The following is a 21,549-nucleotide window of genomic DNA, read 5'->3' on the forward strand; positions in this document are numbered from 1 at the left end:
AGCCCGCGCGCGGCCGGGCCCGCCCACAGGCCGCCGCCGCCGCGCCGCCCCGCGAGCCGCTCAGTGGCGGGCGGCCGGGGCGCGCGCCCGTCCGCAGTCCGCGCGCGCGCGCGGGGCTCCCTGGGAGTCGTGGTCGCCCGGCGCCGCCTGGAAGGCCGCGGCGGCGGCGGGTGGCGGGCGGCGGCCCTGCCGTCCCGGGCGCCGGCGTCTCGGAGGACCGCTGGCTTGGTGGCAGCCGCGCGCCTCCGCTGGCCGCCGGTCTGCCCCACGGCTTCTCCATAAACTCAGGCGCGGAGTGTGGGGTGGAGGGTGGTCAAGAAACGCGTCATGCGTTACCGTCCGGCCGCCGGCCGGAGCCCCGTCCGCGGGGACTCGCCGCGCCCACCACCCAGCGCGCAGTCGCGGAGCAGGACCGTAGTGACCACCAGACCGGACGCCCGCCCAGCCGCGGGCCTCCGCTGTGGCCACGCCCCTTCACGCCCCCTGCAACCGGTCTCCAGCCCCGCGTCCAAAAACCTGCGGGCCCTCCGCGTTTCCCGGCCGGGCTAGTGTAGCCAGGGCGTGGGGAGCCTGGGGTGTCGGGTCACGGACCCAGAGGCTTCTGTGTCATTGCACAGTTCGTGCGGTCTCCCCCGTCGTTAGGTAGAACAACTAATGCACGAACACAGACATGCAGCACGCAGGTGGGCGAGTCTGCGTCCCATCTCGGCTCGCCCCGCATCCTGCACGGGGCATGGCATGTAAGCGGCATGGATCTCGGGGTGCAGGAGCTTCCCGGAGGCTCAGGCCTGGTTTACCCAAGAAATCTGTAGCGGCACAGCCCATCAGCCGTGATGAGGAGAGCACCTCTCCAGAAGCCAATAACCCCAGAGGCTCAGCCTTAGGTCAGTGGCCTCTTCTATGGGCCTGGCTCGCCCCCGCACCACCACCTCTACGAGGACGCCCAGGCTCCCTGGTGACGCATTCCTGCTGCCACCGGCCTCTCTGGAGCCGATGTCATCCTGGTATCCCTACCTGGCAGGCTGGGGCTACCTGGCAGGTTTCCTCGAGCAGCCTGCTTGCAGGCCGCCCTGACGGGAGGGAGAGAAGCCTTCGCGCGCCCACGTGGCCCAGCCTCGACGGGTCAGGATCGGCCCCGTCTCCTATCCAGTCTCCAAAAACGTTCCTCTGTTTGTCAGCCGACCCAGGACAGGCAGGGCACTGATCCCAAGGGAGGGAAGACAAAGGAGAGGGTCCTCTTGGGAGGCCGAAGAGTAAGGGTGAGCCCTGGGAGCTCTGCCGCTCCCTCCTCGCTCCATTTCCCAGGCTGCGAAGAGCGAAGACCTGCACTGGCGCCCACGTGTCCCTGAGCGCCTTCTGGCCTTCTCCTTCCCCAATACAGAGCAAAAAAACCCCAGAAGGATGGGCCGGGCTGGCACGCGGACTGGAGGAGAAGACCGACGGCTCGGGCGGCAGTAGGCTCGCAGAGGCCGAGCACGGTAGCCAACGAGAAGTGCAGGGTCGTGAAGGAGGTGGATGAGAGTGTCCTCGTCCTGGTTCCCAGCGGTCTGCTGGCAAGTGGCGGTGGGCTGACGTGTCCAGAATGTACCGGGGACCGGGCTTAGGGGGAAGCCAAGGTTCCCGCACTGGAGTGGAGAGCAGAAAAAAAAGCAGGGCCGCGCGAGCCAATGGGAAGGCACGGACTGTGAGCGCACCAATGAGGCAGAACCTCGGTACCGGCAGGGGACTTGGGGGGCGGGGCCCATGTAAGCCCCACCCTGAGCAGCAGGCCCACGCGTTCTGACCCGCTGCAGGTCAAGCTCCCCTACTGTCCACCGGATGGAGTCTGGGTGGACCCACCCCCTGCCACGATGGGAGCAGCCGTGCTGCCCTTGTGCTGACCTAGTTTAACCACGTCTCCAGGACTCTGGGCCTCTCAGCTCCTGCCTGCCTATCGGGGTGTCAGGGGGCACTGCTGGGGTGAGGGATCCCTGTCCCTGGGCTGTCCCCACCCATTACAGCCCCACCCCTCATCTCCCCAACTCAACTCATCCTCTCCAGAACCCGAGGGCTGTGGGTGGCTGTGGAAGCCTCGCTGGCCCTAGGCACCTCCTCCCCAAGACCGCGGAGGCCTCTCCTCAGACTGCGGGAACCTATCCCCCAAGTCTGAGGGTCGGGACGTGGGCAGAGGGCTGCAGGAAGGAATCAGGCCTCACACCCTTTTCACCCTGTTCCACCCCCATTTTCTCCACCGGCCTCCAGAGGCCTTGCTGGAGGCTGTCAGTCCCGCTGGGGCAGCAGGAACCCCTCCTGGGATCGTGGGGGCAGCTCGGGGCCATCGCACCGCAGGTGCTGCTGTGCCTGCCCTGGCCATTCGGGAACCGCCTGGAGCTGGGCCTGACCACACGCTGGGTCCCTGGCCCCTCCAGTTCCTGGCACAGAGTAGGTTCGCCTGCCACAGGAGGAGTGCCCAGTGCTTTGCCTCGGGGAGAGGAATGCCCCTGGGGCTTGAAGCCCCCCCACCACCACCTCGGGGTAGACGATAACTGTCTTGCAAAAGGGGGCGGGGGCGTGGGTGCACCCTAGCCAAAGGCAGCTGCGTGCCCCCGGGGCTGCGAGAACGGCTGCCACTCCCAGCACTGGGCCTGTGCCACCCGCACTCCAGGGCACAGCAACGCCGGAACGGCGCCCCCCCAGATGTCCCCTGTGGAGCGGGCCCGGCCCCGGATACACCAGCCGACACTCCAAGTTCTATCAAGAGTGGCGTTTATTCTCCTCGTGGAGGTGCGGTGCTCCGGGGAGCTGGTGCTATTGTGCTTAGGAAGGAGGTCTGTCCGTCCGTCCGTCTGTCCGGCCGGCCCGGCCCCAAACGGGGGCGGAAGAGGGGCGCGGCCCGAGTAAAAATCCCGGCCTGTCCCGGGTGGGAGTATGTACAAGGCGGCGGGGCGCAGGCGGAGGTGGGGGCAGGGCGGGCCGGCGGCCGCAGCCCCCACCCGAGGGCCCCCGCATCTCGGGCCCTACTTGTAGAATCAGTACAAAATAGGTGCTACCTAAACGTTCCTTCTACCTGAATTCGCTAAGTCGGTTATTGTGCTGCTTAGTTATGGGGGCAGGAGGGGGCCCATGGCTTTCCACGGCGGCGCGGTATGGGGAGAAGCAGGAGGCCCTGGCCGGCCCACGGCCCTCCGGCCTTCTCCTTAGGTAGGTAGACAGGCGTGGGAGGGGAGGGGAGAGGGAGGGTGCCTGTGTGTGTGTGTGTGTGTGTGTGCATGCGGGTGTGCCTGACACAGGAGGGCAGGTCCCGGCCTGGGGGCTGTGTGGGTACGGAGCTGGGATGTAGGGGGTCTGGGATGTGGGCCCTGCTCTGCTGGGCCCTCGGGTTCCCCCCCCCCCCGTGCGGATGCAGCTGGGCAGCAGCGGGGCTTGGTGCCCACGGGGAGGGGGCTGACCAAGTCGTAAGCTCCAGCGTGCACCTTTCCATTTGTCCTGGGGCCCTGGCCCAGCAGGGCGGCGCTGGGAGCCAGAGCGTGGAAGTGCTGGGTGGGTGTGGGCGGCCTTGGCAGCCCTGGGCCCTGGGGTTCTAGGTGTTTGCCACCGGGCTGAGAACGCCAGGCCCAAGTCGAAGGCAGAGACCGACTGCGCCCAGCACTGTCCCGGCGTGGGTGGAGAGGGTGGGGCGCGGGTTCGGGTCTGGGGATTCGGCCCCTGTCTGCATCTGCCACTGTCCCTGGTGCACCCAAGAGCGTGGAGCCCCTGTCAGAATATGCACGCCCCCCGCAGCTCGCCGCGGCCCCGGCAGACTCAGTAGTGGGCCTGGCACATAGTAGGTGCCCAATGAACGGTCAATGGGTGATGGACAACTGAAGGAGGGGTTTAGGGGGCAACCATCCCCTCCCCCCCGCCCCTGGAACCGTTACACCGCCGGGCTCTGCCGTGGGAGGGGGGCGGGCGGGGGGGAGTAGGAGGGGAAGAAAGTCTGCGCGTCCGGCCCCGCGCAGCGTCCCTGATCTAGGGGCCTGTGGGGCGTGGGCGGGGCAGGGGGATACCTGATTCTCAGTAACTCTAGAGGCGGCGGCAGCTTCGCATGCAGTGCGCATTATTGCTCTATAGTCAGCATCGGACTAACTAAGAGGGGGAGGGAACGGGCAGCCCCGGGGGGGGAGGGGAGGAGGGTTGGGGCTGCATGCAGTGACGTCACAAAGGCGGCGGCCAATGGGGCGGGCCCTTGGGGCGGAGTCGCCGCCGAGGCTTTGGCATAGACGGGCGAAAGTTGGCAACAGAGTGGGGGAGGGGCCTGGGGCTCGGGGGAGGGGCCGGCCTCCGAGAGGCGGGGCCTGAGGCTCCCAGGAGGTGGGGCCCAGGCGGGGGCGGGGTGCGGGGGCGGGGGAAGTGATCCTGGACATCCCAAGCCCCGGGCGTCGGTGGGAAGGAAGGGGCGTCACGCCCCTTCCCTGACCCGAGTGCAATCTGTTCACAAATAAAACGTACAAATACAGAAAGGAAGAAACCCGACGCGTCCGCAACCCCCCCAGGGGGCTCTACCCGCGAAGCGAATACCGAGAGGTGTGTGTGGAGGGCCGTGCCCAGGCCTGCCTGCCGGGCCCCAGGAATCCGTCCTCCAACGCGGGGCGCCCGGGCACGAGGGAGGGAGCCCCGGGGCTGGGCGGGAGCGGGGGATCGGAGGAGGTCGGATAAGTCCATGCGATTCGATATGCGTCATTATATTCGTTATGGAGGACAGAGCCCGGGAAGCTGGGCTGGAAGAATTCGATTTGGCAGAGGAGGCGAGGCGAGGGCGAGAGAGCGGCCCGGACTGAGGCCCCCGAGGGAACCCGAGGGGAAGGGCGCCGCTGTCCTCCTGCCTCCCCGGTCCTCGACGCGCCTAACACTCCGGGGGTCAGCGAGGGCTGAGCAGTGGCGATACCTCCTCGGCAGGCCGCGCTCCTGCTCCTTCCGGGCCTGTGGCGGGGGAGGGGCCGGCTCCCGGGACGTCTGGGCCGCAGGCCTGGCCCTGGAAGGCGTGGGAAGGGGTGGGGAAGCCCTGAGTCTCTGCGACAAGATCCAGGGGCGCAGAGGAGGGAGGAGGGGGCGCTCCCTACCTCTCCCCACCCCCGTCTTCGGAAACCTAACTCGGAGATGAGGTTCGGTTCCGGGTCTCCTCGACCCTATTGCTGGGAAAAAGCCTGGGGCACCCTGAAGGGGAAGGGAGGGAGCTCGGGGTGGGTCTCCCCTCGGGACCCTATTGCTTGAAGGGGCCGGCGAGGCCCCTGTCGGGCGGGGCGGGGCCCCCTCCCCCTATTGCTGTGAGGAGGGGCCCACCCTCCCGCCCCTCCACCCGAGCGCCGGCGGAAACTTCCCTGGGGGCCCGTATTGCTGCGAGCCGACCCAGCTGACCGAGGCGCCGCCGCCCTAGGCCTGCACGGGGCTGAGCTGCGGCGCGGCCGGCGCGGGGGCCGCGGGGCCGCCGCCGGCACCGCCACCGCCGCCGGCGCCGCCCTTGAAGCAGGCGGACTCGTAGTGCTTGTTGAGATAGGACTTGAGCGCGAAGCTCTTCTTGCAGCGCTTGCACTGGAAGTGCTTGAAGGCCGAGTGCGTCTGCATGTGCGCGCGCAGGTTGGAGCGGTCGGCGAAGGCCTTGCCGCAGTGCGCGCAGCCGAAGGGCTTCTCGCCGGTGTGGGAGCGCATGTGGCCCTGCAGCAGCCAGGGCCTGGAGAAGGCCTTGCCGCACACGCCGCACTTGTGGCGCAGGTCGTGCGTGAGCAGGTGCATGGCCATGGCCGGCATGGACACGTACACCTTGCCGCACGTCGGGCAGCGCCGCGCCAGCTGACTGTCCAGGCTGCGGTGCGTCTGCTTGTGGCGGCTCAGGTTCGACGACGTGGCGTACGTTTTCCCGCACTCGCCGCAGGCGTGCCGGCCCCCTGCGCCGCCGGCCCCGGGCCCCGCGCGGGCCTCGGCGCCCGCCCCTGCGCGTGTGCTCGCCCGGCCGCCGGACCCCACGGCGCGCGCACCTGCCACAGCCCCGCCTCCGCCGTCGCCGTCGGGGGCCGAGGCCGTGGAGGGGGCGGCGGCGGCGTTGGCATTGGCGGCCTTGCGGCGCGAGCGCCCGTCGGTGATGAAGAAGGCGTCGGCCGCGTATCCCTCGCTGACGGCCGCGTCCCCGTTGATGTAGCCGCCCGCCGCCGTGGCCAGCTCCGGGCGCGGGGTGGGCGGCGGCGCCGAGCCCACGGCCGCCGGGCCCAGCTCCCCCCGGACCGCCGCAGCGTACATGGGCTCCGGGGACGGCCCCTTAAGCAAGGCCGCCTCGGTGTCGCCATCGTAGACGGAGGCAGGACCCGCGTAGTCGTTGAGGTATCCTGAGGTCCGAGGCGAACAGACAGGCAGGCAGACAGCGGGGAAGGAACCGGGCAGCGGGCGAGACACACACACACACGGGCGGGCGGGCGGCGGGAGACGCCGGGGTTCGGAAAGAAGGGAGCGGGAGAAGGACAAAGGGGAAGGGGCCGGGGGGCCGCGGGGCAGGAGGGCGAAGGCGGCGGGGAGGGGAAGAGAGGAGAGGAGAGGAGAGATGAGACCCAGTCCGGCCCAGCTCCGCCCCCGCCTCCCGCCGGCCCCACCCTCGCAGAGGGAGGAAGACGCGCATCTCGGCGCGGCTGCCCCCCTTCCGCGGAGCCTCAAGGTCAGGGGGGAGGGGCGGCGCTTCCCTCGCCCTCCTTCCCCTTCCCCTCCCCCTCAGGTTCTCCCCACTTCAGCAGTTTTCTCTGATTATGCAACACACTGCAGACCCGCAGCGCACAAAGCCGGCGGCTCCTGCCCAGGGACCCCGCTGCTGCCGCCTTTCGGGGTTCCCACCGGCTCTCCGCGCGGGCCCGCTCCCGGCCCGGACGCTGCCCTTCTCCGGTGCTCTAGGTCCCACAGTGAGCCCTGGGGACGCGCTCCTCCCGCGGGCCCCGGAGCCCTCCCTGGCCCCACCCTCTCACCTCACTGGGCTTGACCCCTTCTGGTTGCCGACCTCTGTCTCTCCCTCCACTCTGCTGTTCCCTGCACTTTCTCCCGTCACCCTGCACCCTTGGGTCCCGCCTTGTCCCCGTTGCCCTTTTCCCCTGGCCCTAACCCCCGGGGGGGGGACCTTCCCGAGACGGGCCAGGCAGCCAGGGAGAGTGCCAGGGCGTCCACCAGGGGACACCTTCCCAGCGACCAGACGCTGGTCACTGCAGTCGCTGTCCAGGCGCAAGTTGGATCTCTCAGCCTCAGCCACAGACGCACACTCAACACCAGGCAGACTCTGGCTCCTTCAGGGCCACCGCAGCCACCAGCAGCCCTGGAGCCCCCCACACACACACACACACAGGGGGCCACACGCCGGCCCGGGACACCCGCAGCCGCCCGGACCGACTCGCAGCAGGGCTACCAGTCACATGGGCGCACAGTGGCCCCGGAGTCACATGGCCCCATGTAGTGGCACACAGGCAGGCACACACTCACACGGGGTCACACACACGCGCAGTCACATGGCCACACGCAGTCACATGGGCGCACACAGGCGCACACACAGGTTCGTGCTCCTGCAGGTCACACTTGTTCTGCCGCCCTATGTTGCTGGCACTCCGGCACCCTGGCCTGCGAGCTAACAGTTGTCCTTGAACTTGGGTACCCGCACACAAAGAGCTTCCCCCTGCCTCCAGCACTCTGGACCTCCCCTGCCCACATCCTTCTTCCTGACCCTGGCTTCGGGGAGGACCCTGCCGCCGCCTCTGCTGGCATCTTCAGCCTGACAGGTGGGCGGCCCCGCCGGACCCCGTGCCCGCTCCCTGGAGCTCACACCTGCCCCTGCTGGCCCTGGCAGGCGGTCTGGGGAAGAGCAGAGGGTGCCCGGCAGGCCCCGGCTTCTGGGTGTGGGTCTGCATGCAGCACGCGGGCCTGTCACGGCAGCAGGGGTCCCTGCGGCACGGGCCCCCGTGTGGGTCAGTGTGGGTCTGCGGGCGCCCCCTGCTCCCCACCCTCCCTCAGCGCCAACACTTTCGCTGTCCAGCCGTGGGCCAGTTCTGGTCTGGTTCTGGCCTGACTCTGCGCGCCCCTCTCCCTGCCCCCATCCTCATCCACCCCACGGTCGGTCGGGGGTCAGCCACCGCCTCCCGCTGGGTCTGTCGCCTGGGGCCGGGGCCCCTGCCCCTCCCCCGGGCCCGCCGGCTGGCCACCCCTCTCGGCTCTGCCCAGGGCCCCCCGCCGCCCCCGGCCTCAGCCCGGCTCGCACCTTTCTCGTGCAGTCGCACGCCGAGGTCGCCGCGGGCGCGCCCGTAGGAGCTCTCGAGGTCCGCCGAGGAGAAGGTGTCAAGTTTGACCTTCTTGACCAGGAAGGACCTGGGCATGGTTCCTGCGGGGCTCCGGCGCTGCGGGCCTGCGGAGCCGGGGCGCGGGGGGGCTGCGGCCGCGGCGAGGCCCCGTCACCATCCGAGGAGCGGCGGGAGGCAGCGCGGGTCCCCACTCCGGCCTTCGGGTGCTGCCGCAGGAGCGCCTTCCTCTCCGCCCGCCTGCGCCTCCGCCTCCGCCTCTGCCCCTTCCTTCCTCCTCGGCTCCGCTCTTCGCCCTTCGGCTCTTGTCTCTTCTCTTCCTTCCCTCCTTCCTCTCCTCCTTCCTCCTTCCTTCCTTCCTTCCTTTCTTCCTTCCTTCCTTCCCTGCTCTGGTCCCGGCTTCCCAGCCCGCAGTGCCGCCCCTGGACAGGCGGGGGAGGAGGCTGGGGGGGCGGGAGGGGGGAGCGGCTCCGTCCCGGGCCCGGAGGCTGCGGGTGGGTGCAGGGCTGGCCCGGCTCCACGGCCCCCTTCCCCTCCCCCCCGCCGCCGCGGCGGAGCCTCAGTCAGCGACCCCCCATGTCCCCGGGGGTGGCGGCGCCGGGCCCGGCGAACACGGCGGCGGCGGCAGCGGCGGCAGCTTCAGCACCGCGGCCAGCGCCGGCCCGGCCAGCACCTCGGCCAGCGACCGGGCGCGCTCTGCCGGCGCGGGCGGCGAGGGGCGGGCCGCGGGGGCTCGGCCGCCGGGCGGGGGTCCTCGGCGGGGGTCTCTGGGAGGCTCGCTTTATTGTTCTGCAGCCCGAGCGAGCGGCGGCGGCGGCGGCGGCGGCGGGCGGGGGGCGGGGGTCCTCGGGGGGAGGGGTGCGCAGGGAGGGCGGGCCGAGGGAGACGGGGGGAGAGACGGGGGCTCCGGGGGCGGGGCTCGGCGCTCGGACAGCTCCCGGGCCCGGCCTCCTGCGCCCGCCGCCGCCTCTGCCTGCGGCCCGGCCCAGCCTCCGGCTTTTAAAGCCGAGGAGCAGCGGGAGGGGGCGGGCGGCGGGGCGGCGGAAATGGCTGCGCTGGGCCGGGCCCGGCCGGGGTCTCCTGGGAAGGGTCCTGGGGACGCCGCGGCCCCCGCATTCGGTGGTTCCCCGCGCAGCTCCGGGATCGGCAGCCCGCGACCCGCGGCATTGTCGGGGGTGGGGGGAGACGGGGCGACCGGCCGGGGACCCACGAGCCCCGGACTTGGGATCTTTCGGGAAGGGAGCCGGGTCGACCTCAGGCTGGTCCCGCGCGCCCGCCCACATCGGGGCGAAGGCCAGGGACCCGCAGGGGCGGGCGGGGCGGGCGCGGGTGCTGAGGCAGCGGAAGCGCAGTGACAGGCTCCGCGCGCGCCCCGTGCCGCAGTGTCTCCCTGCCCCTCGGTCACCCGGGCTGACCCCGCGCCCGCGGGCGAGGCTCCCTCCGCCCGCCGCTCTCCCCAGGGGCCGAGGCCGAGCGCGGCGGCGACCCGGCGAGCGGCGTGCGCGGCGGAACAGGGGCTGCCGTGCCCTGGCTCCAGAAACTCGGCTCCATTGGTGGCATTCCGCCCTTCCGCGCGGCTGCAGCCCCCACCCCCACCCCGCGGCCTGGTAACCAGGCGGGGAACCCTGCCCGCGGCCGCCCGCCCCGAGATTGCGGCCCCCATGACGTCAGGCCCAGCAGCCAATGGCGGGGCGCGAGGGTGCGGGGTTGGGGGGGCCGTTTCCGAGCCGCACAATGGCAGCACGCGGGGACATATGTCCCTTATTAGGGCTCGGAGCCGCCATTGTCCCTTCTCCCGCCCCCGCCGGGCCGGGCGGCTCGGGTCTCCGCCGTCGGAGCGCGCGCCCCTGCGGCCTGCGGTCGCGGGGGGCCAAGGTCGCGGGGGTGGCTCGCGGCGCGGCAGAGCCGGGAGCTCGGGCGAGGCCGGGGTGCGCGCGCCCCCGTCGCCGCACACGGTGACCTTGTGCGGGGCCCGCGAGCACCGGCCGGGAGCGCGCGGCGGGCGGCCGCGGCGGGGGCGCGCGTGCGGGGGCGCGCGGAGATCGCTGAGCTCAGCGCCGGGTGCAGCCCGCACTGCGCCCCGCTCCCCCCCGCATCTCCACCCAAGAGCCGTGAGAGGGTGGGGGCGAGCCAGCCCGGCGCCGGGACGCGGCGGAGACCGCAGGCCCGCTTTGTGGCCGGCGGCCCGGGCCGTGGCGGCGGCGGGATATTCATCTTGCGTGGCAGGCGCTCCCGAGGGGCGGGGGTGGAGCGCAGCCGCCCCCTTATCGCCGAGCCGCAGCCGGCGAGGTCCGAAGTGGGGGCGGGTCCCGGGATCTTCATCCATCGAGCCGCTGGTCCTCGCTCCCTCCCAGGGGGGCCCGGCCGAGGCGCAGCCGGAGGCTCGGGGCCAATTAGCATTTTGATTGCGGGGCTGGGGGCTCATCTGGACCGAGGCCTCATTACGGGACGAGCCCTCCAGGTGCCAGCGGCACGTGCCAGGCTCCATCCGTCACCTCGCGCCGCCGCCGCCGCCGCCGCCCGAACCACCCGCCCCACGGCTGCTCCCCGACCACACCGCCGCCCCCTGCGTCAGTCCGTCGCCCTGTCGCTCGGGCCCTGACCTTTGTCCCTCCATCTTCACCTCTTTCCTCTGTCGCCCTTCACTGTCCCCCGCCGTCCGCATCCGCTCGCTGTCCCCGTCCCGGCCTCCCTCTGTCAGTTTCCCCAGCCCCTTGGCCCCCAACGCTCTCGAAAGAGGAGGCGTCAGGGCCCTGACACGTGTGCCCCGCCACCGGGTGCTCCCGGGGGGACCGTTCGGACGGCCCTGGCCCTCGCCCCTCTGGTGGAGCTCACAACCCCCTGGGGCGCCCGGCGGGGAGGGGCAGCTGGGCCCAGGCTCTGGCCATCGGTCCGAAGCCCCCTGGGTGCGCAGCGCACATGTGCCGCCTCAATTACTTGGCCTCCTCGCCCCGACTCTCCGCCCCATCCATCCCCAGGTCCTTCGGCCCGGCCCTGGGGTCCAGCGAGGAGGGGCTGGGAAAGGACAGTCGGTGATTCTCGCTCCTTCGGAAGGTTCCAGCCCTCGTCCTCTGGGGCCGTCCTGCATGTCTGCCTCTCAGAGCGGGAGCGTGTGAGGGGCTTCATCGCTGCAGAGGAGACTGGGGTCCCCAGGCAACTCCACTGCGCCCCCAGCAGACCCAGCTTTGAGCCCTGGGGACTCTGCCCCCCAGTCCTGGCACAGCACTGCCGGGCCCAGCCCTCCTCCAGAGGGGGCTGGGGAGATGTCCCTTTGATGCCCCTCTGCCTCCCTCTGCTTCTGGGCGTGCCGCCTCCAGTCCTGAGCGGGTCCCCTGTCGCTGGAAGGTGAGGCTTTAGGGCAGACTCCAAGTGTTGTGTGGCCAGCACCCTGCCCCAGCAGAGCCAGGAGGCCTGCACGTGCCCACCAAGGGCCCTGTTGTCACCTTCCACCCCCTCCCTCTGTCCTAGGCAGCCCCAGCCCAGGCCAGCCTAGAGGGCCCACTCCTGGACATCTCCCTGCCTGGCTGCCAGGACCGGACCTTGGCTCCCTGGCACCTCAGCGGCCCCAGGCTTCTCCTCTTTCGCAGATGGGGGGCGGGGTGTCTTTCCTTCCCGGAAGCACACTGGTGTCCTGGGTGCAGAGCTGTGGCCCCCGGCCTGCTGCTGCGGGCTCAGCCCCTTCCCACTGTGAAACGGCACCCGGGGCCCTGCAGTGCCTCCCCACCTGCAGCCCAGGGCTGAAGGGTTGCTGCACCTTTCAGGCCTCCCTCCCTCTCAGTGATGGGGCCGTGCCCTCCAGGCCACAGCAGGGCCTGTCTCTGGGCTTTGTCGGGGACAGGCCGGGGTGGGGGTGGGTGCTGTCGACAAGAACGTGGAGATGTGGGCACGTCTGGAGCCATTTCTGCCTACACCGCGGAGACCTGCACCGAACTCCAGGCCATGCTCTGCCGGGCAAGGTGAGGGCAGCAGATGCTGGCCGCTGTGCTCCTGGGGCCCACAGGCAAGCCCAGGACGAGAAGCTACTCAGAGTGAAAGGTGGCCCAGGTGGGTGACAGCCGTGGTGGGGAAAGCAGGAGGAGAGGCAGCGGAAGGCTGCTGAGAACCCAGAGTGTGGGGAGAAGTCAACTGTGGCGTGTGCGGCCGGGAGCCCTAGGCCACAGAGGTGCGGGTGTTTGAGGAACGTTCTGGAGTCTGGGGAAAGAGCCACCTGAAAGGATGCGAAGGAGCAGCCCCTGGAGCTCATGTAGAGCGGGGAACTTGCCATCCACAGGCCTCGGGTTGGACACTCAGAAGGGTTTCCTCCACCAAGGGCAAAACTAACCCTACACAAAACCCCACTGTGAGGCCCCTAACCAAGATTAGCAGCAAGGCCTGAAGGGGTCACACGATTTCTTTCTTTTTAAAAATATTTTATTCATTTTTAGAGAGAGGGGAAGGGAAGGAGAAAGAGAGGGAGAGAAACATCAACGTGTGGTTGCCCTGACCAGGAATCAAACCGGTGACCATTTGGTTCACAGGCTAGTGCTCAATCTACCAAACCACACCAGCCAGAGCTTTAAAAATGTATATACGTGTGTGTGTGATTTTATTTATTTATTTATTTTGGAGAGGGGAAGGGAGAGAGGAAGAGAGGGAGAGAGACATCATTGTGTGGTTGCCTCTCGAATGCCCCCACTGAGGACCTGGCCTGCAACCCAAGCCTGTGCCCCAGACTGGGAACTGAACCGGTGACTCTCTGATTCGCAGGCCAGCACTCAACCACTGAGCCCCACCAGCCGGGGCTGGGCGCACACGATTTCTGATCAGGCTGCATTGCAGAGCCAATGTCAGGGTCGTTCGTAGGAGGACGCACCATCTGGAGCCCGACAACGTACCATTCACATCTGGCTGCCAGCGCTGAAACTGCCAGGTGGTCACAGAGCCAGGAAACCACTGCTCAAAACGAGGAGCAGAATCCACAGTCAGCGCTGAGCCAGAACCGGCACAGGGGATGGGGGTTGTAGACAAGGGCGTCGCCATGGTTGGGGCTCCATCCCAGTCCTGGGGGCTGGAGGAAAGACTAAACATGTCCTTTTTTAAAAAAAAACCTCACCTTAGGATATATTTATTGATTTTAGAGAGAGAAGAAGGGGGAGAGGGAGAGGGAGGGAGACAGAGAGAGAGAGAGAGACATCAATATGAGACAGAAACGTTGATAGGTTGCCTCTCATAAGCTCCCCGACCAGGGACTGAGCCCACGCCCTAGGCATGCGCCCTGCCTGCGAGTCCAACACGCAACCTTCTGGTGCAGGGACAGTGCTCCAACCCGCTGAGCCACCCAGCCAGGGCGGGACTGAAGATGTTAAGGGGAGACAGGGAAGGTATCAGAAAGACCCAAGCAGAATTTCTAGAAACGGACATTGCAATGGCTGAGATGAATAAAAACACACAAGAAGGAACGGACACATTAGAGTCTGCAGATGAGTGGAACTGAAGACCTACAACAAAAGTGACCCAAAGTAAAACCCAGCGGGGGAAGGAAAGGACAGAGTCTCAGGGAGCTGAGGCACAGGCTCGAGGGGCCCGAGACACACGCAGAGGAGTCCAGGGAGGGCAGAGGGACTGGAGAAAATACTGGTAGAAATGGTGGCCAAAATGTTTTCAGATTTAATGGGAATGATAACCTTGTGGATCCAAGAAGGTCAACAACGCCCAAGCACACGCTATGGGAGGAAAATCACACCAGGCCACATCCTAATCCGACGACAAAGGGAAACATTACGAGCAGCAGACAGAGGCCCTGGCCGGGCAGCTCGGTGGTTGGGAGTGTCACCCTGATACGCCAAGGCTTCGGGTGTGGCCCCCGGTCAGGAAGACGGAGTGCAAGAATCAAGCAAGGAGTGGATGAATCAGCAGAAACGACATCTCTCTCTCTCTCAAATCAAGTAGATGAAGAGCCGCTTACCTAGAACCCGATACCAGGGGGAATATTTTTCAGAAACACAAGTGGCACGGAGTTTTCAGACACACAGAAGCTGCGAGAGCTCGCCCCCCGGGGGCCTACCCCACAGGAGATCCTAAAGGAAGGGTCTCCCGATGAAAATCTACGTCCTCAGAAGTGAACGGTGTGGAAATTACAAGATGGTGGGTACATGTAAAGACTTTGTTTCTTGTTATTGAAAAGATATTCAATTGCCCTGGCTGGTGTGACTCAGTGGATTGAGCGCTGGCCTGTGAACCAAAGGCGCCCCAGGCCGGTTCCTGGGCAGGGCACGTGCCTGGGTTGTGGGCCAGGTCCCCAGCTGGGGGCCTGACAGAGTCAACTGATCAGTGTTTCTCTCCCTGTCTTCCCTTCTAAAAATAAATAAAATATCTTAAAATATATTTTATTGATTATGCTATTACAGTTGTCCCATTTTCCCCCTTCACTCCCCTCCCTCTGCCCACCCCCTCCCACCCACATTCCCCCCCTTTAGTTCATGCCCATGTGTCATAAGTTCTTTAGCTGCTACATTTCCCATACTATTCCTGCCCTCCCCCTGTCTATTTTCTACCTATTGTCCATGCTACTTATTCTCTGTACCTTTTCCCCCCTCTCTCCTCCTCCCACTCCCCTGTTGCTAACCCTCCATGTGATCTCCATTTCTGTGGTTCTGCTCCTGTTCTATTTGTTTCCTTAGTTTGCTTTTGTTTTAGGTGTGCTTGTTACTAACTGTGAATTTGATGTCTTTTTTTACTGTTCATATTTTTTACCTTCTTTTTCTTAGATAAGTCCCTTTAACATTTCATAAAATAAGGGCTCGGTGATAATGAACTCCTTTAACTTGACCTTATCCGAGAAGCACTTTATTTCCCCTTCCATTCTAAATGAGAGCTTTGCTGGATGGAGCAATCTTGGATGTAGGTCCTTGCCTTTCATGACTTGGAATACTTCTTTCTAGTTCATTCTTGCCTGCAAGGTTTCTTTTGAGAAACCAGCTGATGGTCTCATGGGAACTCCTTTGTAGGTAACTGTCCCCTTACCTCTTGCTGCTTCTAGGATTCTCTCCTTCATTTTTACTTTGGCTAATGTAATTATGATGTGCCTTGGTGTGTTTCTTCTTGGGTCCAACTTTTTTGGGACTCCCTGAGCTTCCTGGACTTCCTGGAAGTCTATTTCCTTTGCCAGATTGGGGAAGTTTTCCTTTATGATTTGTTCAAATAACTTTTCCACTTGTTGCTCTTCCTCTTCCCCTTCTGGTACCCCTATAATTTGGATGTTGGAACGTTTAAAGATGTCCTGGAGGTCCCTAGGCCTCTCCTAATTTTTTTTTTTGAATTCTTGTTTCTTCATTCTTTTCTGTTTGGTTGTTCCTTTCTTCCTTCTAGTCCCTTCCATTGATTTGAAACCCAGTTTTCTTTCCATCACTATTGGTTCCCTGGACATTTTCCTTCATTTCTGTTATCGTAGCCTGCATTTGTTCATCTAATTTATGACCAAAGTCAACCAATTCTGTGAGCATCCTGATCACCAGTGCTTTGAACTGTGCATCTGTTAGGTTGACTATCTCTCGGCCATTTAAAAAAAAACTGACTCTGGAGCTTTTAATTCTGTTTGAGCCATCTTTTTTATTTTATTTATTTATTTTTTTCCTTTTTGGTCTGGTCACGCCCATTACGCATGAGGGGCAGAGCCTTAGGTGTTCACCAGGGCGGGGCACGCCAGTCGCTGGGTTGTGACGTTGTATGGGGGGACAGGGTCCGAGAGGGAACAATGGCGCCCGCTCCGCTCTCTCTAGGACTTCAGTCCCCTCTGCCGCTTCCCACAAGCAAATTGGGCCCCTCTGGTGCCGGGTCCCGGGCGGGTGGGCTTGTGTACTTTCTAGGACTCTGTGGGTCTCCCAAAGGAGCTCTCCTGTGAGGCTGGGAGAGTCTCCTGGCCTCAACCCCCACAGGTGTTTTCAGTCTGTGCCTTCAGGCCTTGTTTCCCGGCACTGGGTCCCTGGGTTGCGCAGTCTGTGTCGCTGCCCGTTTTCGCCTGGTTTATCTGCACGCGAATGTGTGGCTGTGGACAGCCAGCTGCCTTGCGCTCCTCACCGGGTCTGCTCGTTGCCTCCCGTGCCCGGGGTCTGCCACCGGTCCGTCAGCTGCCCCTGTGCTTCTGGGGTCCCCCATCTGCTGCCTGCGCCCTGCGCGCCCGCGTCTGCCAGCCACCGCTTTTTCCTGCCAGGACCCCTCGACCCCTCTCCATAGGCCTCGGACTCCGCCCCTCCTTACTGGTCTGGATGTATGGTAGTCAGACTAACATTCGGTTCATTTCTCTCTGTTCTGGTTGGGTTTTGTTTGTAAATTCTTGTTGTCCTTAGTTTTGGTTGCGCGAGGAGGCACAGTGCGACCACCTATGCCTCCATCTTGGCTGGAAGTCAAAATAAATAAAATCTTTAAAAATAAACAAAAGAGCCCTGGCTGGCATAGCTCAGTGGATTGAGCATGGGCTGGGAACCAAAGTGTCCCAGGTTCAATTCCCAGTCAGGGTACATGCCTGGGTTGCAGGCCACAGCCCCCAGCAACCGCACATTGATGTTTCTCTCTCTCTCTCCCTCCCTCCCTTCCCTCTCTAAAAATAAATAAATAAAAATCTTTTAAAAAAAGATACTCAACTGATTAAATAAACAATAACAAAGTCAGGCGTGGGCTGCCCCCTTCTCATCTTCCTCAAACCCCTTATTTTCCCATGAAGAACATTTTCTTCATTCAATGAGGAACCCTTAAACCTCTGCATTCAGAATCTCCCAAATGCTCCCTTCTTTCCATTGTCTTCCACTGGCTTTTCTGTGAATGGGCTTAGTAACCAGCAGAGAAAAAACAAACAGTAACGCCGTATGTGTGGTTCATAACAAATGCAGGAGCAAGATGCACGCCGGGCGGCACAGGGGCCAGGAGGGATGATGGACGGACGTCAGCGAGCAGTCCAGGCACCAGTCGGCCCGCCGGCGGCAGTTTGTCTGTCTCCCTTCGTTTTCATGGCCTTGGCCGTTGGGAGGAGCACTGGTCCGTTTTGGAGAACGCGTCTCAGCTGGGGTCTGTCTGATGTGCGGGTGACCAGCCGGCCGAGGGTCTGGGTGTGGAGGGGAGGCCTCAGAGGTGAGGTGGTCACCGCATCCCAGCAGAGAGTCCGTCCACGGGACTCCCCACTGCTGACGCCGACCTCGGTCGCTTGGGGAAGGTGGCGTCTGCTGGGAGTCTCTTCTGTAAAAGTACTGTTCTTCCTTTCCCATACCCTATCCCAGCGATTTTCAACGGGTGTGCTGAACCTCCTCCAACTCAGACCTCCCGATTCCTCGGTCTCGCCTCTCCCGACCCCAGCCCCCATGCCCAGGCCAGAAACCCTGGACTCACCCTGAGTCCCTCCCCTTTTCGCCTGCACCCTGCCTGCCCGCAGACCCGGCCTGCTGCGGCCTCAGACCTCGGCCCGGACCTGCCCGGGGTCTTCTCTGTGCCCCTCTGCCCCTTCAGAGTCCCAGCTGCACTTCCCTCCCAGCCCCTCCCCCACAACCTCCCGGCCCACTCCCCTCCCTCCAGGACCCTCGTGCCTCTCTGCTCACAGCTCTCCCCCGGTTCCCGGCGCCAAAGAGCTGCAGCCTCCTGCCTCCCCGTCCTCCCCTTTCAGACCAGGCCATCCATCTCCCTGCAGCGTCTTCGGCCCATCCAGCTCAGTCCTGCATCACACCCTCTGCCCAGGGCTCCACGCGACCCCCAGCTCCTTGTATGATTCGATGTGGCATAGTCCGGGAGACCCGGCCTTGCCCCTTAGCACAGGGACCCCACCACCCAGCAGCAGAGAGGGTCTTCAGTCTGAGCGCTGCAAACCCCATCCCCTCAGATGGCAGGGGGGTTCGGGAGGGCAGGGGATTTGTGGATGAGACCAAGTCCCCAGCCTGAAGCCTTGCAGACCCCTCTGAGCAGCCTCCCAGAGTCAGATGAGCTGGCGTGCCCTTCTTGCCCCTGTCCAAAGCTGCCAGGCAGCCTGGGCACTGGGGGTCTGGCCGCAGGGCATCACCCAGCCAGCCTGGCTGCATGGCCCACACCCCACGCTCCTCACCTCCCCCACCACACGGTCCCCGCACTTCCAGTGCCAGGCTCTGCCCACCCTCCTGAGCCCGTCCCCTTGGTGAAAGCTGGGCACTGCCACTCTTGGGACGACTCAGACCCTATCTTCTGAGGGGCAAGCATCCTGCACTTGTGCCCGGGACGGCCTAAGGCAGTTCCAGCAGCCCCTGGACCCTGCCCAGGTGGGGGTGCTGGTGGGGGAAAGCCTCGGGACGGGAAGTCCACCCTGAGCCACGGCTCTGGGCAGGGCCAGCTGTAGGGGCAGGCGACCTCAGCAGCTGCACAAAGCCCTACGCTCAGAAGGGCCTGTGGCTTAATGCTCTAGTGTCACCTCATGGAAACTCTTCACAACTTTCTAACAAGGGGCTCCGCATTCTCACTCTGCCTGGGGCCCTGCAAATCACACAGCTGGTCCTGGCTCCAGGGGTGCTCAGCTGACACGGTGCGCCAAGACCTAATTCACCGGCGGGGCCACGAGGGAGAGTGTGACCAGGAAAACCAGGCGGACGGTGCCAGGCGTACCCCCTGGGTCCCCGTGGCTCACTGCCTTCTCTGCTGCCCCAGCAGCTCCTAGCACCCAGGGGGCAGGAACACCCACTGGATAAGGGGACAGGCACTGGGGTTCCAGCAGACACAAGGGCCTCCCCCCAGCTGGCGGTGAGCCCTGGCCCAGGGCTCTGCCTCAGGGATTTCTGGGCTGTCTAGTCTGGGACGCACCTCCAGACACAGGGCTTGGACCTGTGGCTGTGCCCGGCCCCACTGCCGAGTGCACCAGGGACAGGCCCCTGACCCAGGCAGGACGCGTCAGATTTGGACTCGGATTCTGCTCACTGGTCAGCGTTGGAGGCCGGGCAGGACTGGCTCAGTGCTGCTGTCCAAGGGGGCAGAGCAGCCCACACCCCACCCCTCTCTGATAACGGTCCCCCCCCCCCCCCCGCCTGGCCGGGAGTCCTGGTGGTCCTCAGCCTTGAGTCCCACCCATACATACCCCCACCTCTCAGCCCGGACTCCCTGACAGCAGCCTGCAGGCCCTGGGAAGGGGGTGCTAGCAGGAGGCCCTGGTGGGGAGCCTTCCCCGCGCCTGGAGAAGAGACCACCGGGACTGAGCGGCAGCTTTACTGAGAGGAGGCCAGGGGTGGGGCGGGGCGGGGCGGGGCTGCGAGAGAGGCTGGAGGGGGAGGGGGCAGGCCACCCCACAATGAGGGAAGGGGTGCAGGGCAGGGCAGGCCAGGCTGCAGTGTCACACGTCCAGGCTCAGGTCCGACTGGCAGCTTTTGTCGCAGGCTTTGGTCTTGCGCTGCCAGACGACGGGGCTGATGGTGGTCCCCATTGGCCAGTGGCGGACCACGTGCCGGTAGGACGTAGTCAGGCAGTCGAAGTAGTTAATGTTGAGCTTCCGGGCGATGTGGCGGCCCAGGAATTCCATTTGCTGGGGGCACGTGTGGCCGTCAGTTCTCGCTGGGACAGGAGAGGCCCCACCGCCGCCCGTCCCCTCCCAAGGGGTCCCCTTCCTTCGCCAGACCGCACCGCCGGGCTTGCGGGTCAGCCCCAGCAGCGCCCACTCGGCCACTGGCTCCAGCGCAAAGGCCAGGCCAGGACCGCCTGCAGAATGGCCTCATCCTAAGACCTAAACAGTGGTCCAGGTCACGTTGAGCCAAGGAAGGAGGGAGGGTCTGTCTGAGCCCAGGGCTGGCTGGGGCCGGACCCACCTCGTAGCGATCGGACAGCTGCACCAGCACCAGCGGCTCCAGCTTGTGGCCGCACAGAACCAGTTGGAAGAAGCACCTTCCGTAAGCTAGCGGAGGGCAGGTAGCTCAGCCTAGGGGGCGTGGGAGGAGGCGGAAACTCGGGGGAGGGGTGGGGTCGGCGGGCTCCAGGGGACTGCGCGGCTCTGGCTTGCCTGCCCCCTTCCCTCGCACGCACTCCCCAAGCCCGCCCCAGCGTGCGTCACCGTCAGAGCTGAGCGCCAGGCGCACGTAGAGCAGGTGCAAGGGGCCCTGAAACACGGTGTGGCCCTGGATGGAGAAGTTGTACATGCCGAGCTCCTGGTTCAGCACCAGGCGACGGCGCGGCAGAGATGAGATCGCGATCCACAGGCCCACGGCCACCCCGTACGCGGGGAAAACCCAGGTCTGCTGCTTCTGCACCTGTGGGCGCCGCGGGGCACATCTCAGCTCTGTTCTGGCCCCCGGGGAAGGTGGGGGGGTGTGAGGGGAGGCGGGCCCAGGAGCTCAGACCTGGTTCACCAAGCCGAAGCTGAGCAGGAAGAGGCCGACGAGAAAGAGCAGCATCCCCTTCCACAGAGTGTCCAGGTAGTACTCCAGCACGAAGACTGCGGTGGCGCGGCCGGGGCGCGTGAGGACAGTCAGCCCCTGCTCTTCGCAGGAGTGGCTGCAGCAGGGCTCCGCCCCGGACACCAAGCATCTGCTGGCCCCACCCCAGCCGCCCCCCACTCAGTCCCAGGCCCCACCCCTGCATCGTGGCCCCGCCCAGACGCGCGCACCGTTGGGCTGCTGCTCCGTGAAAGGGTAGAAGCTGTTGCTCTTGAGGCGCTTAGCCAGGTGGCGCTCGTTGCAAAAGAGTCCTAGGTTCCAGAGCTGGAAGCGCTTTCCGAAGGAAGACCTGGAAAGGCCGCTGACCCAGGGGTTGGAGGCCCGGGCCTGGGTCAGGGACAGGCGGTCAGCTAGGCGGCGAATCGGCGCCACCCACTGCCCACAGTTGTGCTCGTACCTGGAAGAAAGTTTCCAGGGCTGCGGTCTAGGAAGGAGCGGGAGCTCGCAGGCGACAAGCAGGGGAGCAGAGCGACACCAGGTGGCGGCGGCCCAGACTGGGCTGCGGCTCGCGTTCTAGAAGCTTGAGGTGGTGGGTTCTAGAAGGGTCCATACTGTTGATTACCCCTTCTTAGTAGGGTCTCCTGGCCAGGTCACTATGGTGGGCATTCACTTCCCTGCTGGTCCTGCCCCACCCACGGAAGCCCCCCCCCCCCCCCCCCCCCCCCCCCCCGGTAAAGCCTGGTTCAAATCCTTAACTGAAGGATGGGGTGGTGGGACACCTCAGCCCTAAGGTGTACAGAAATCTGTACGCAGGTGTACCTCACAAAACCCATGGCTGAGCAGGCCCCCCCCCCACATCTGCCCAGGCCAGAGCCTCACACACAACCACACACAGCCCACTGAGGCGTCCCCCAGGGCGGACCCCCGCACACGCAGCT

General features: G+C 65.3%; 3 protein-coding genes across 3 annotated transcripts; all 3 read right to left on the reverse strand.

The window, feature by feature from the left end:
* Positions 1 to 2,728: 2,728 nt before the first annotated feature.
* On the reverse strand, positions 2,729 to 8,907 carry SCRT1 (scratch family transcriptional repressor 1). Its single transcript, XM_028533772.2, has 2 exons — positions 8,234 to 8,907; positions 2,729 to 6,335 (listed from the first exon to the last, which is right to left on the reverse strand). Exons 1-2 carry the CDS (start codon positions 8,346 to 8,348, stop codon positions 5,389 to 5,391), a joined length of 1,062 nt encoding a protein of 353 aa, XP_028389573.1. The 5' UTR covers positions 8,349 to 8,907; the 3' UTR covers positions 2,729 to 5,388.
* A 144-nt stretch (positions 8,908 to 9,051) lies between these two features.
* Positions 9,052 to 10,596, reverse strand: LOC114514458 (basic proline-rich protein-like). Its single transcript, XM_028533617.1, has one exon. The coding sequence runs from the start codon at positions 10,594 to 10,596 to the stop codon at positions 9,052 to 9,054; it is 1,545 nt and encodes a 514-aa protein (XP_028389418.1).
* An 8,916-nt stretch (positions 10,597 to 19,512) lies between these two features.
* Positions 19,513 to 21,444, reverse strand: TMEM249 (transmembrane protein 249). The gene is made up of 6 exons (XM_036031688.1): positions 21,436 to 21,444; positions 20,842 to 21,184; positions 20,576 to 20,670; positions 20,290 to 20,485; positions 20,048 to 20,133; positions 19,513 to 19,767 (listed from the first exon to the last, which is right to left on the reverse strand). Exons 1-6 carry the CDS (start codon positions 21,442 to 21,444, stop codon positions 19,579 to 19,581), a joined length of 918 nt encoding a protein of 305 aa, XP_035887581.1. The 3' UTR covers positions 19,513 to 19,578.
* Positions 21,445 to 21,549: the final 105 nt, after the last annotated feature.

The sequence above is a fragment of the Phyllostomus discolor genome, chromosome 7 (assembly GCF_004126475.2).
Source record: "Phyllostomus discolor isolate MPI-MPIP mPhyDis1 chromosome 7, mPhyDis1.pri.v3, whole genome shotgun sequence".
Classification (NCBI taxonomy): domain Eukaryota; kingdom Metazoa; phylum Chordata; class Mammalia; order Chiroptera; family Phyllostomidae; genus Phyllostomus; species Phyllostomus discolor.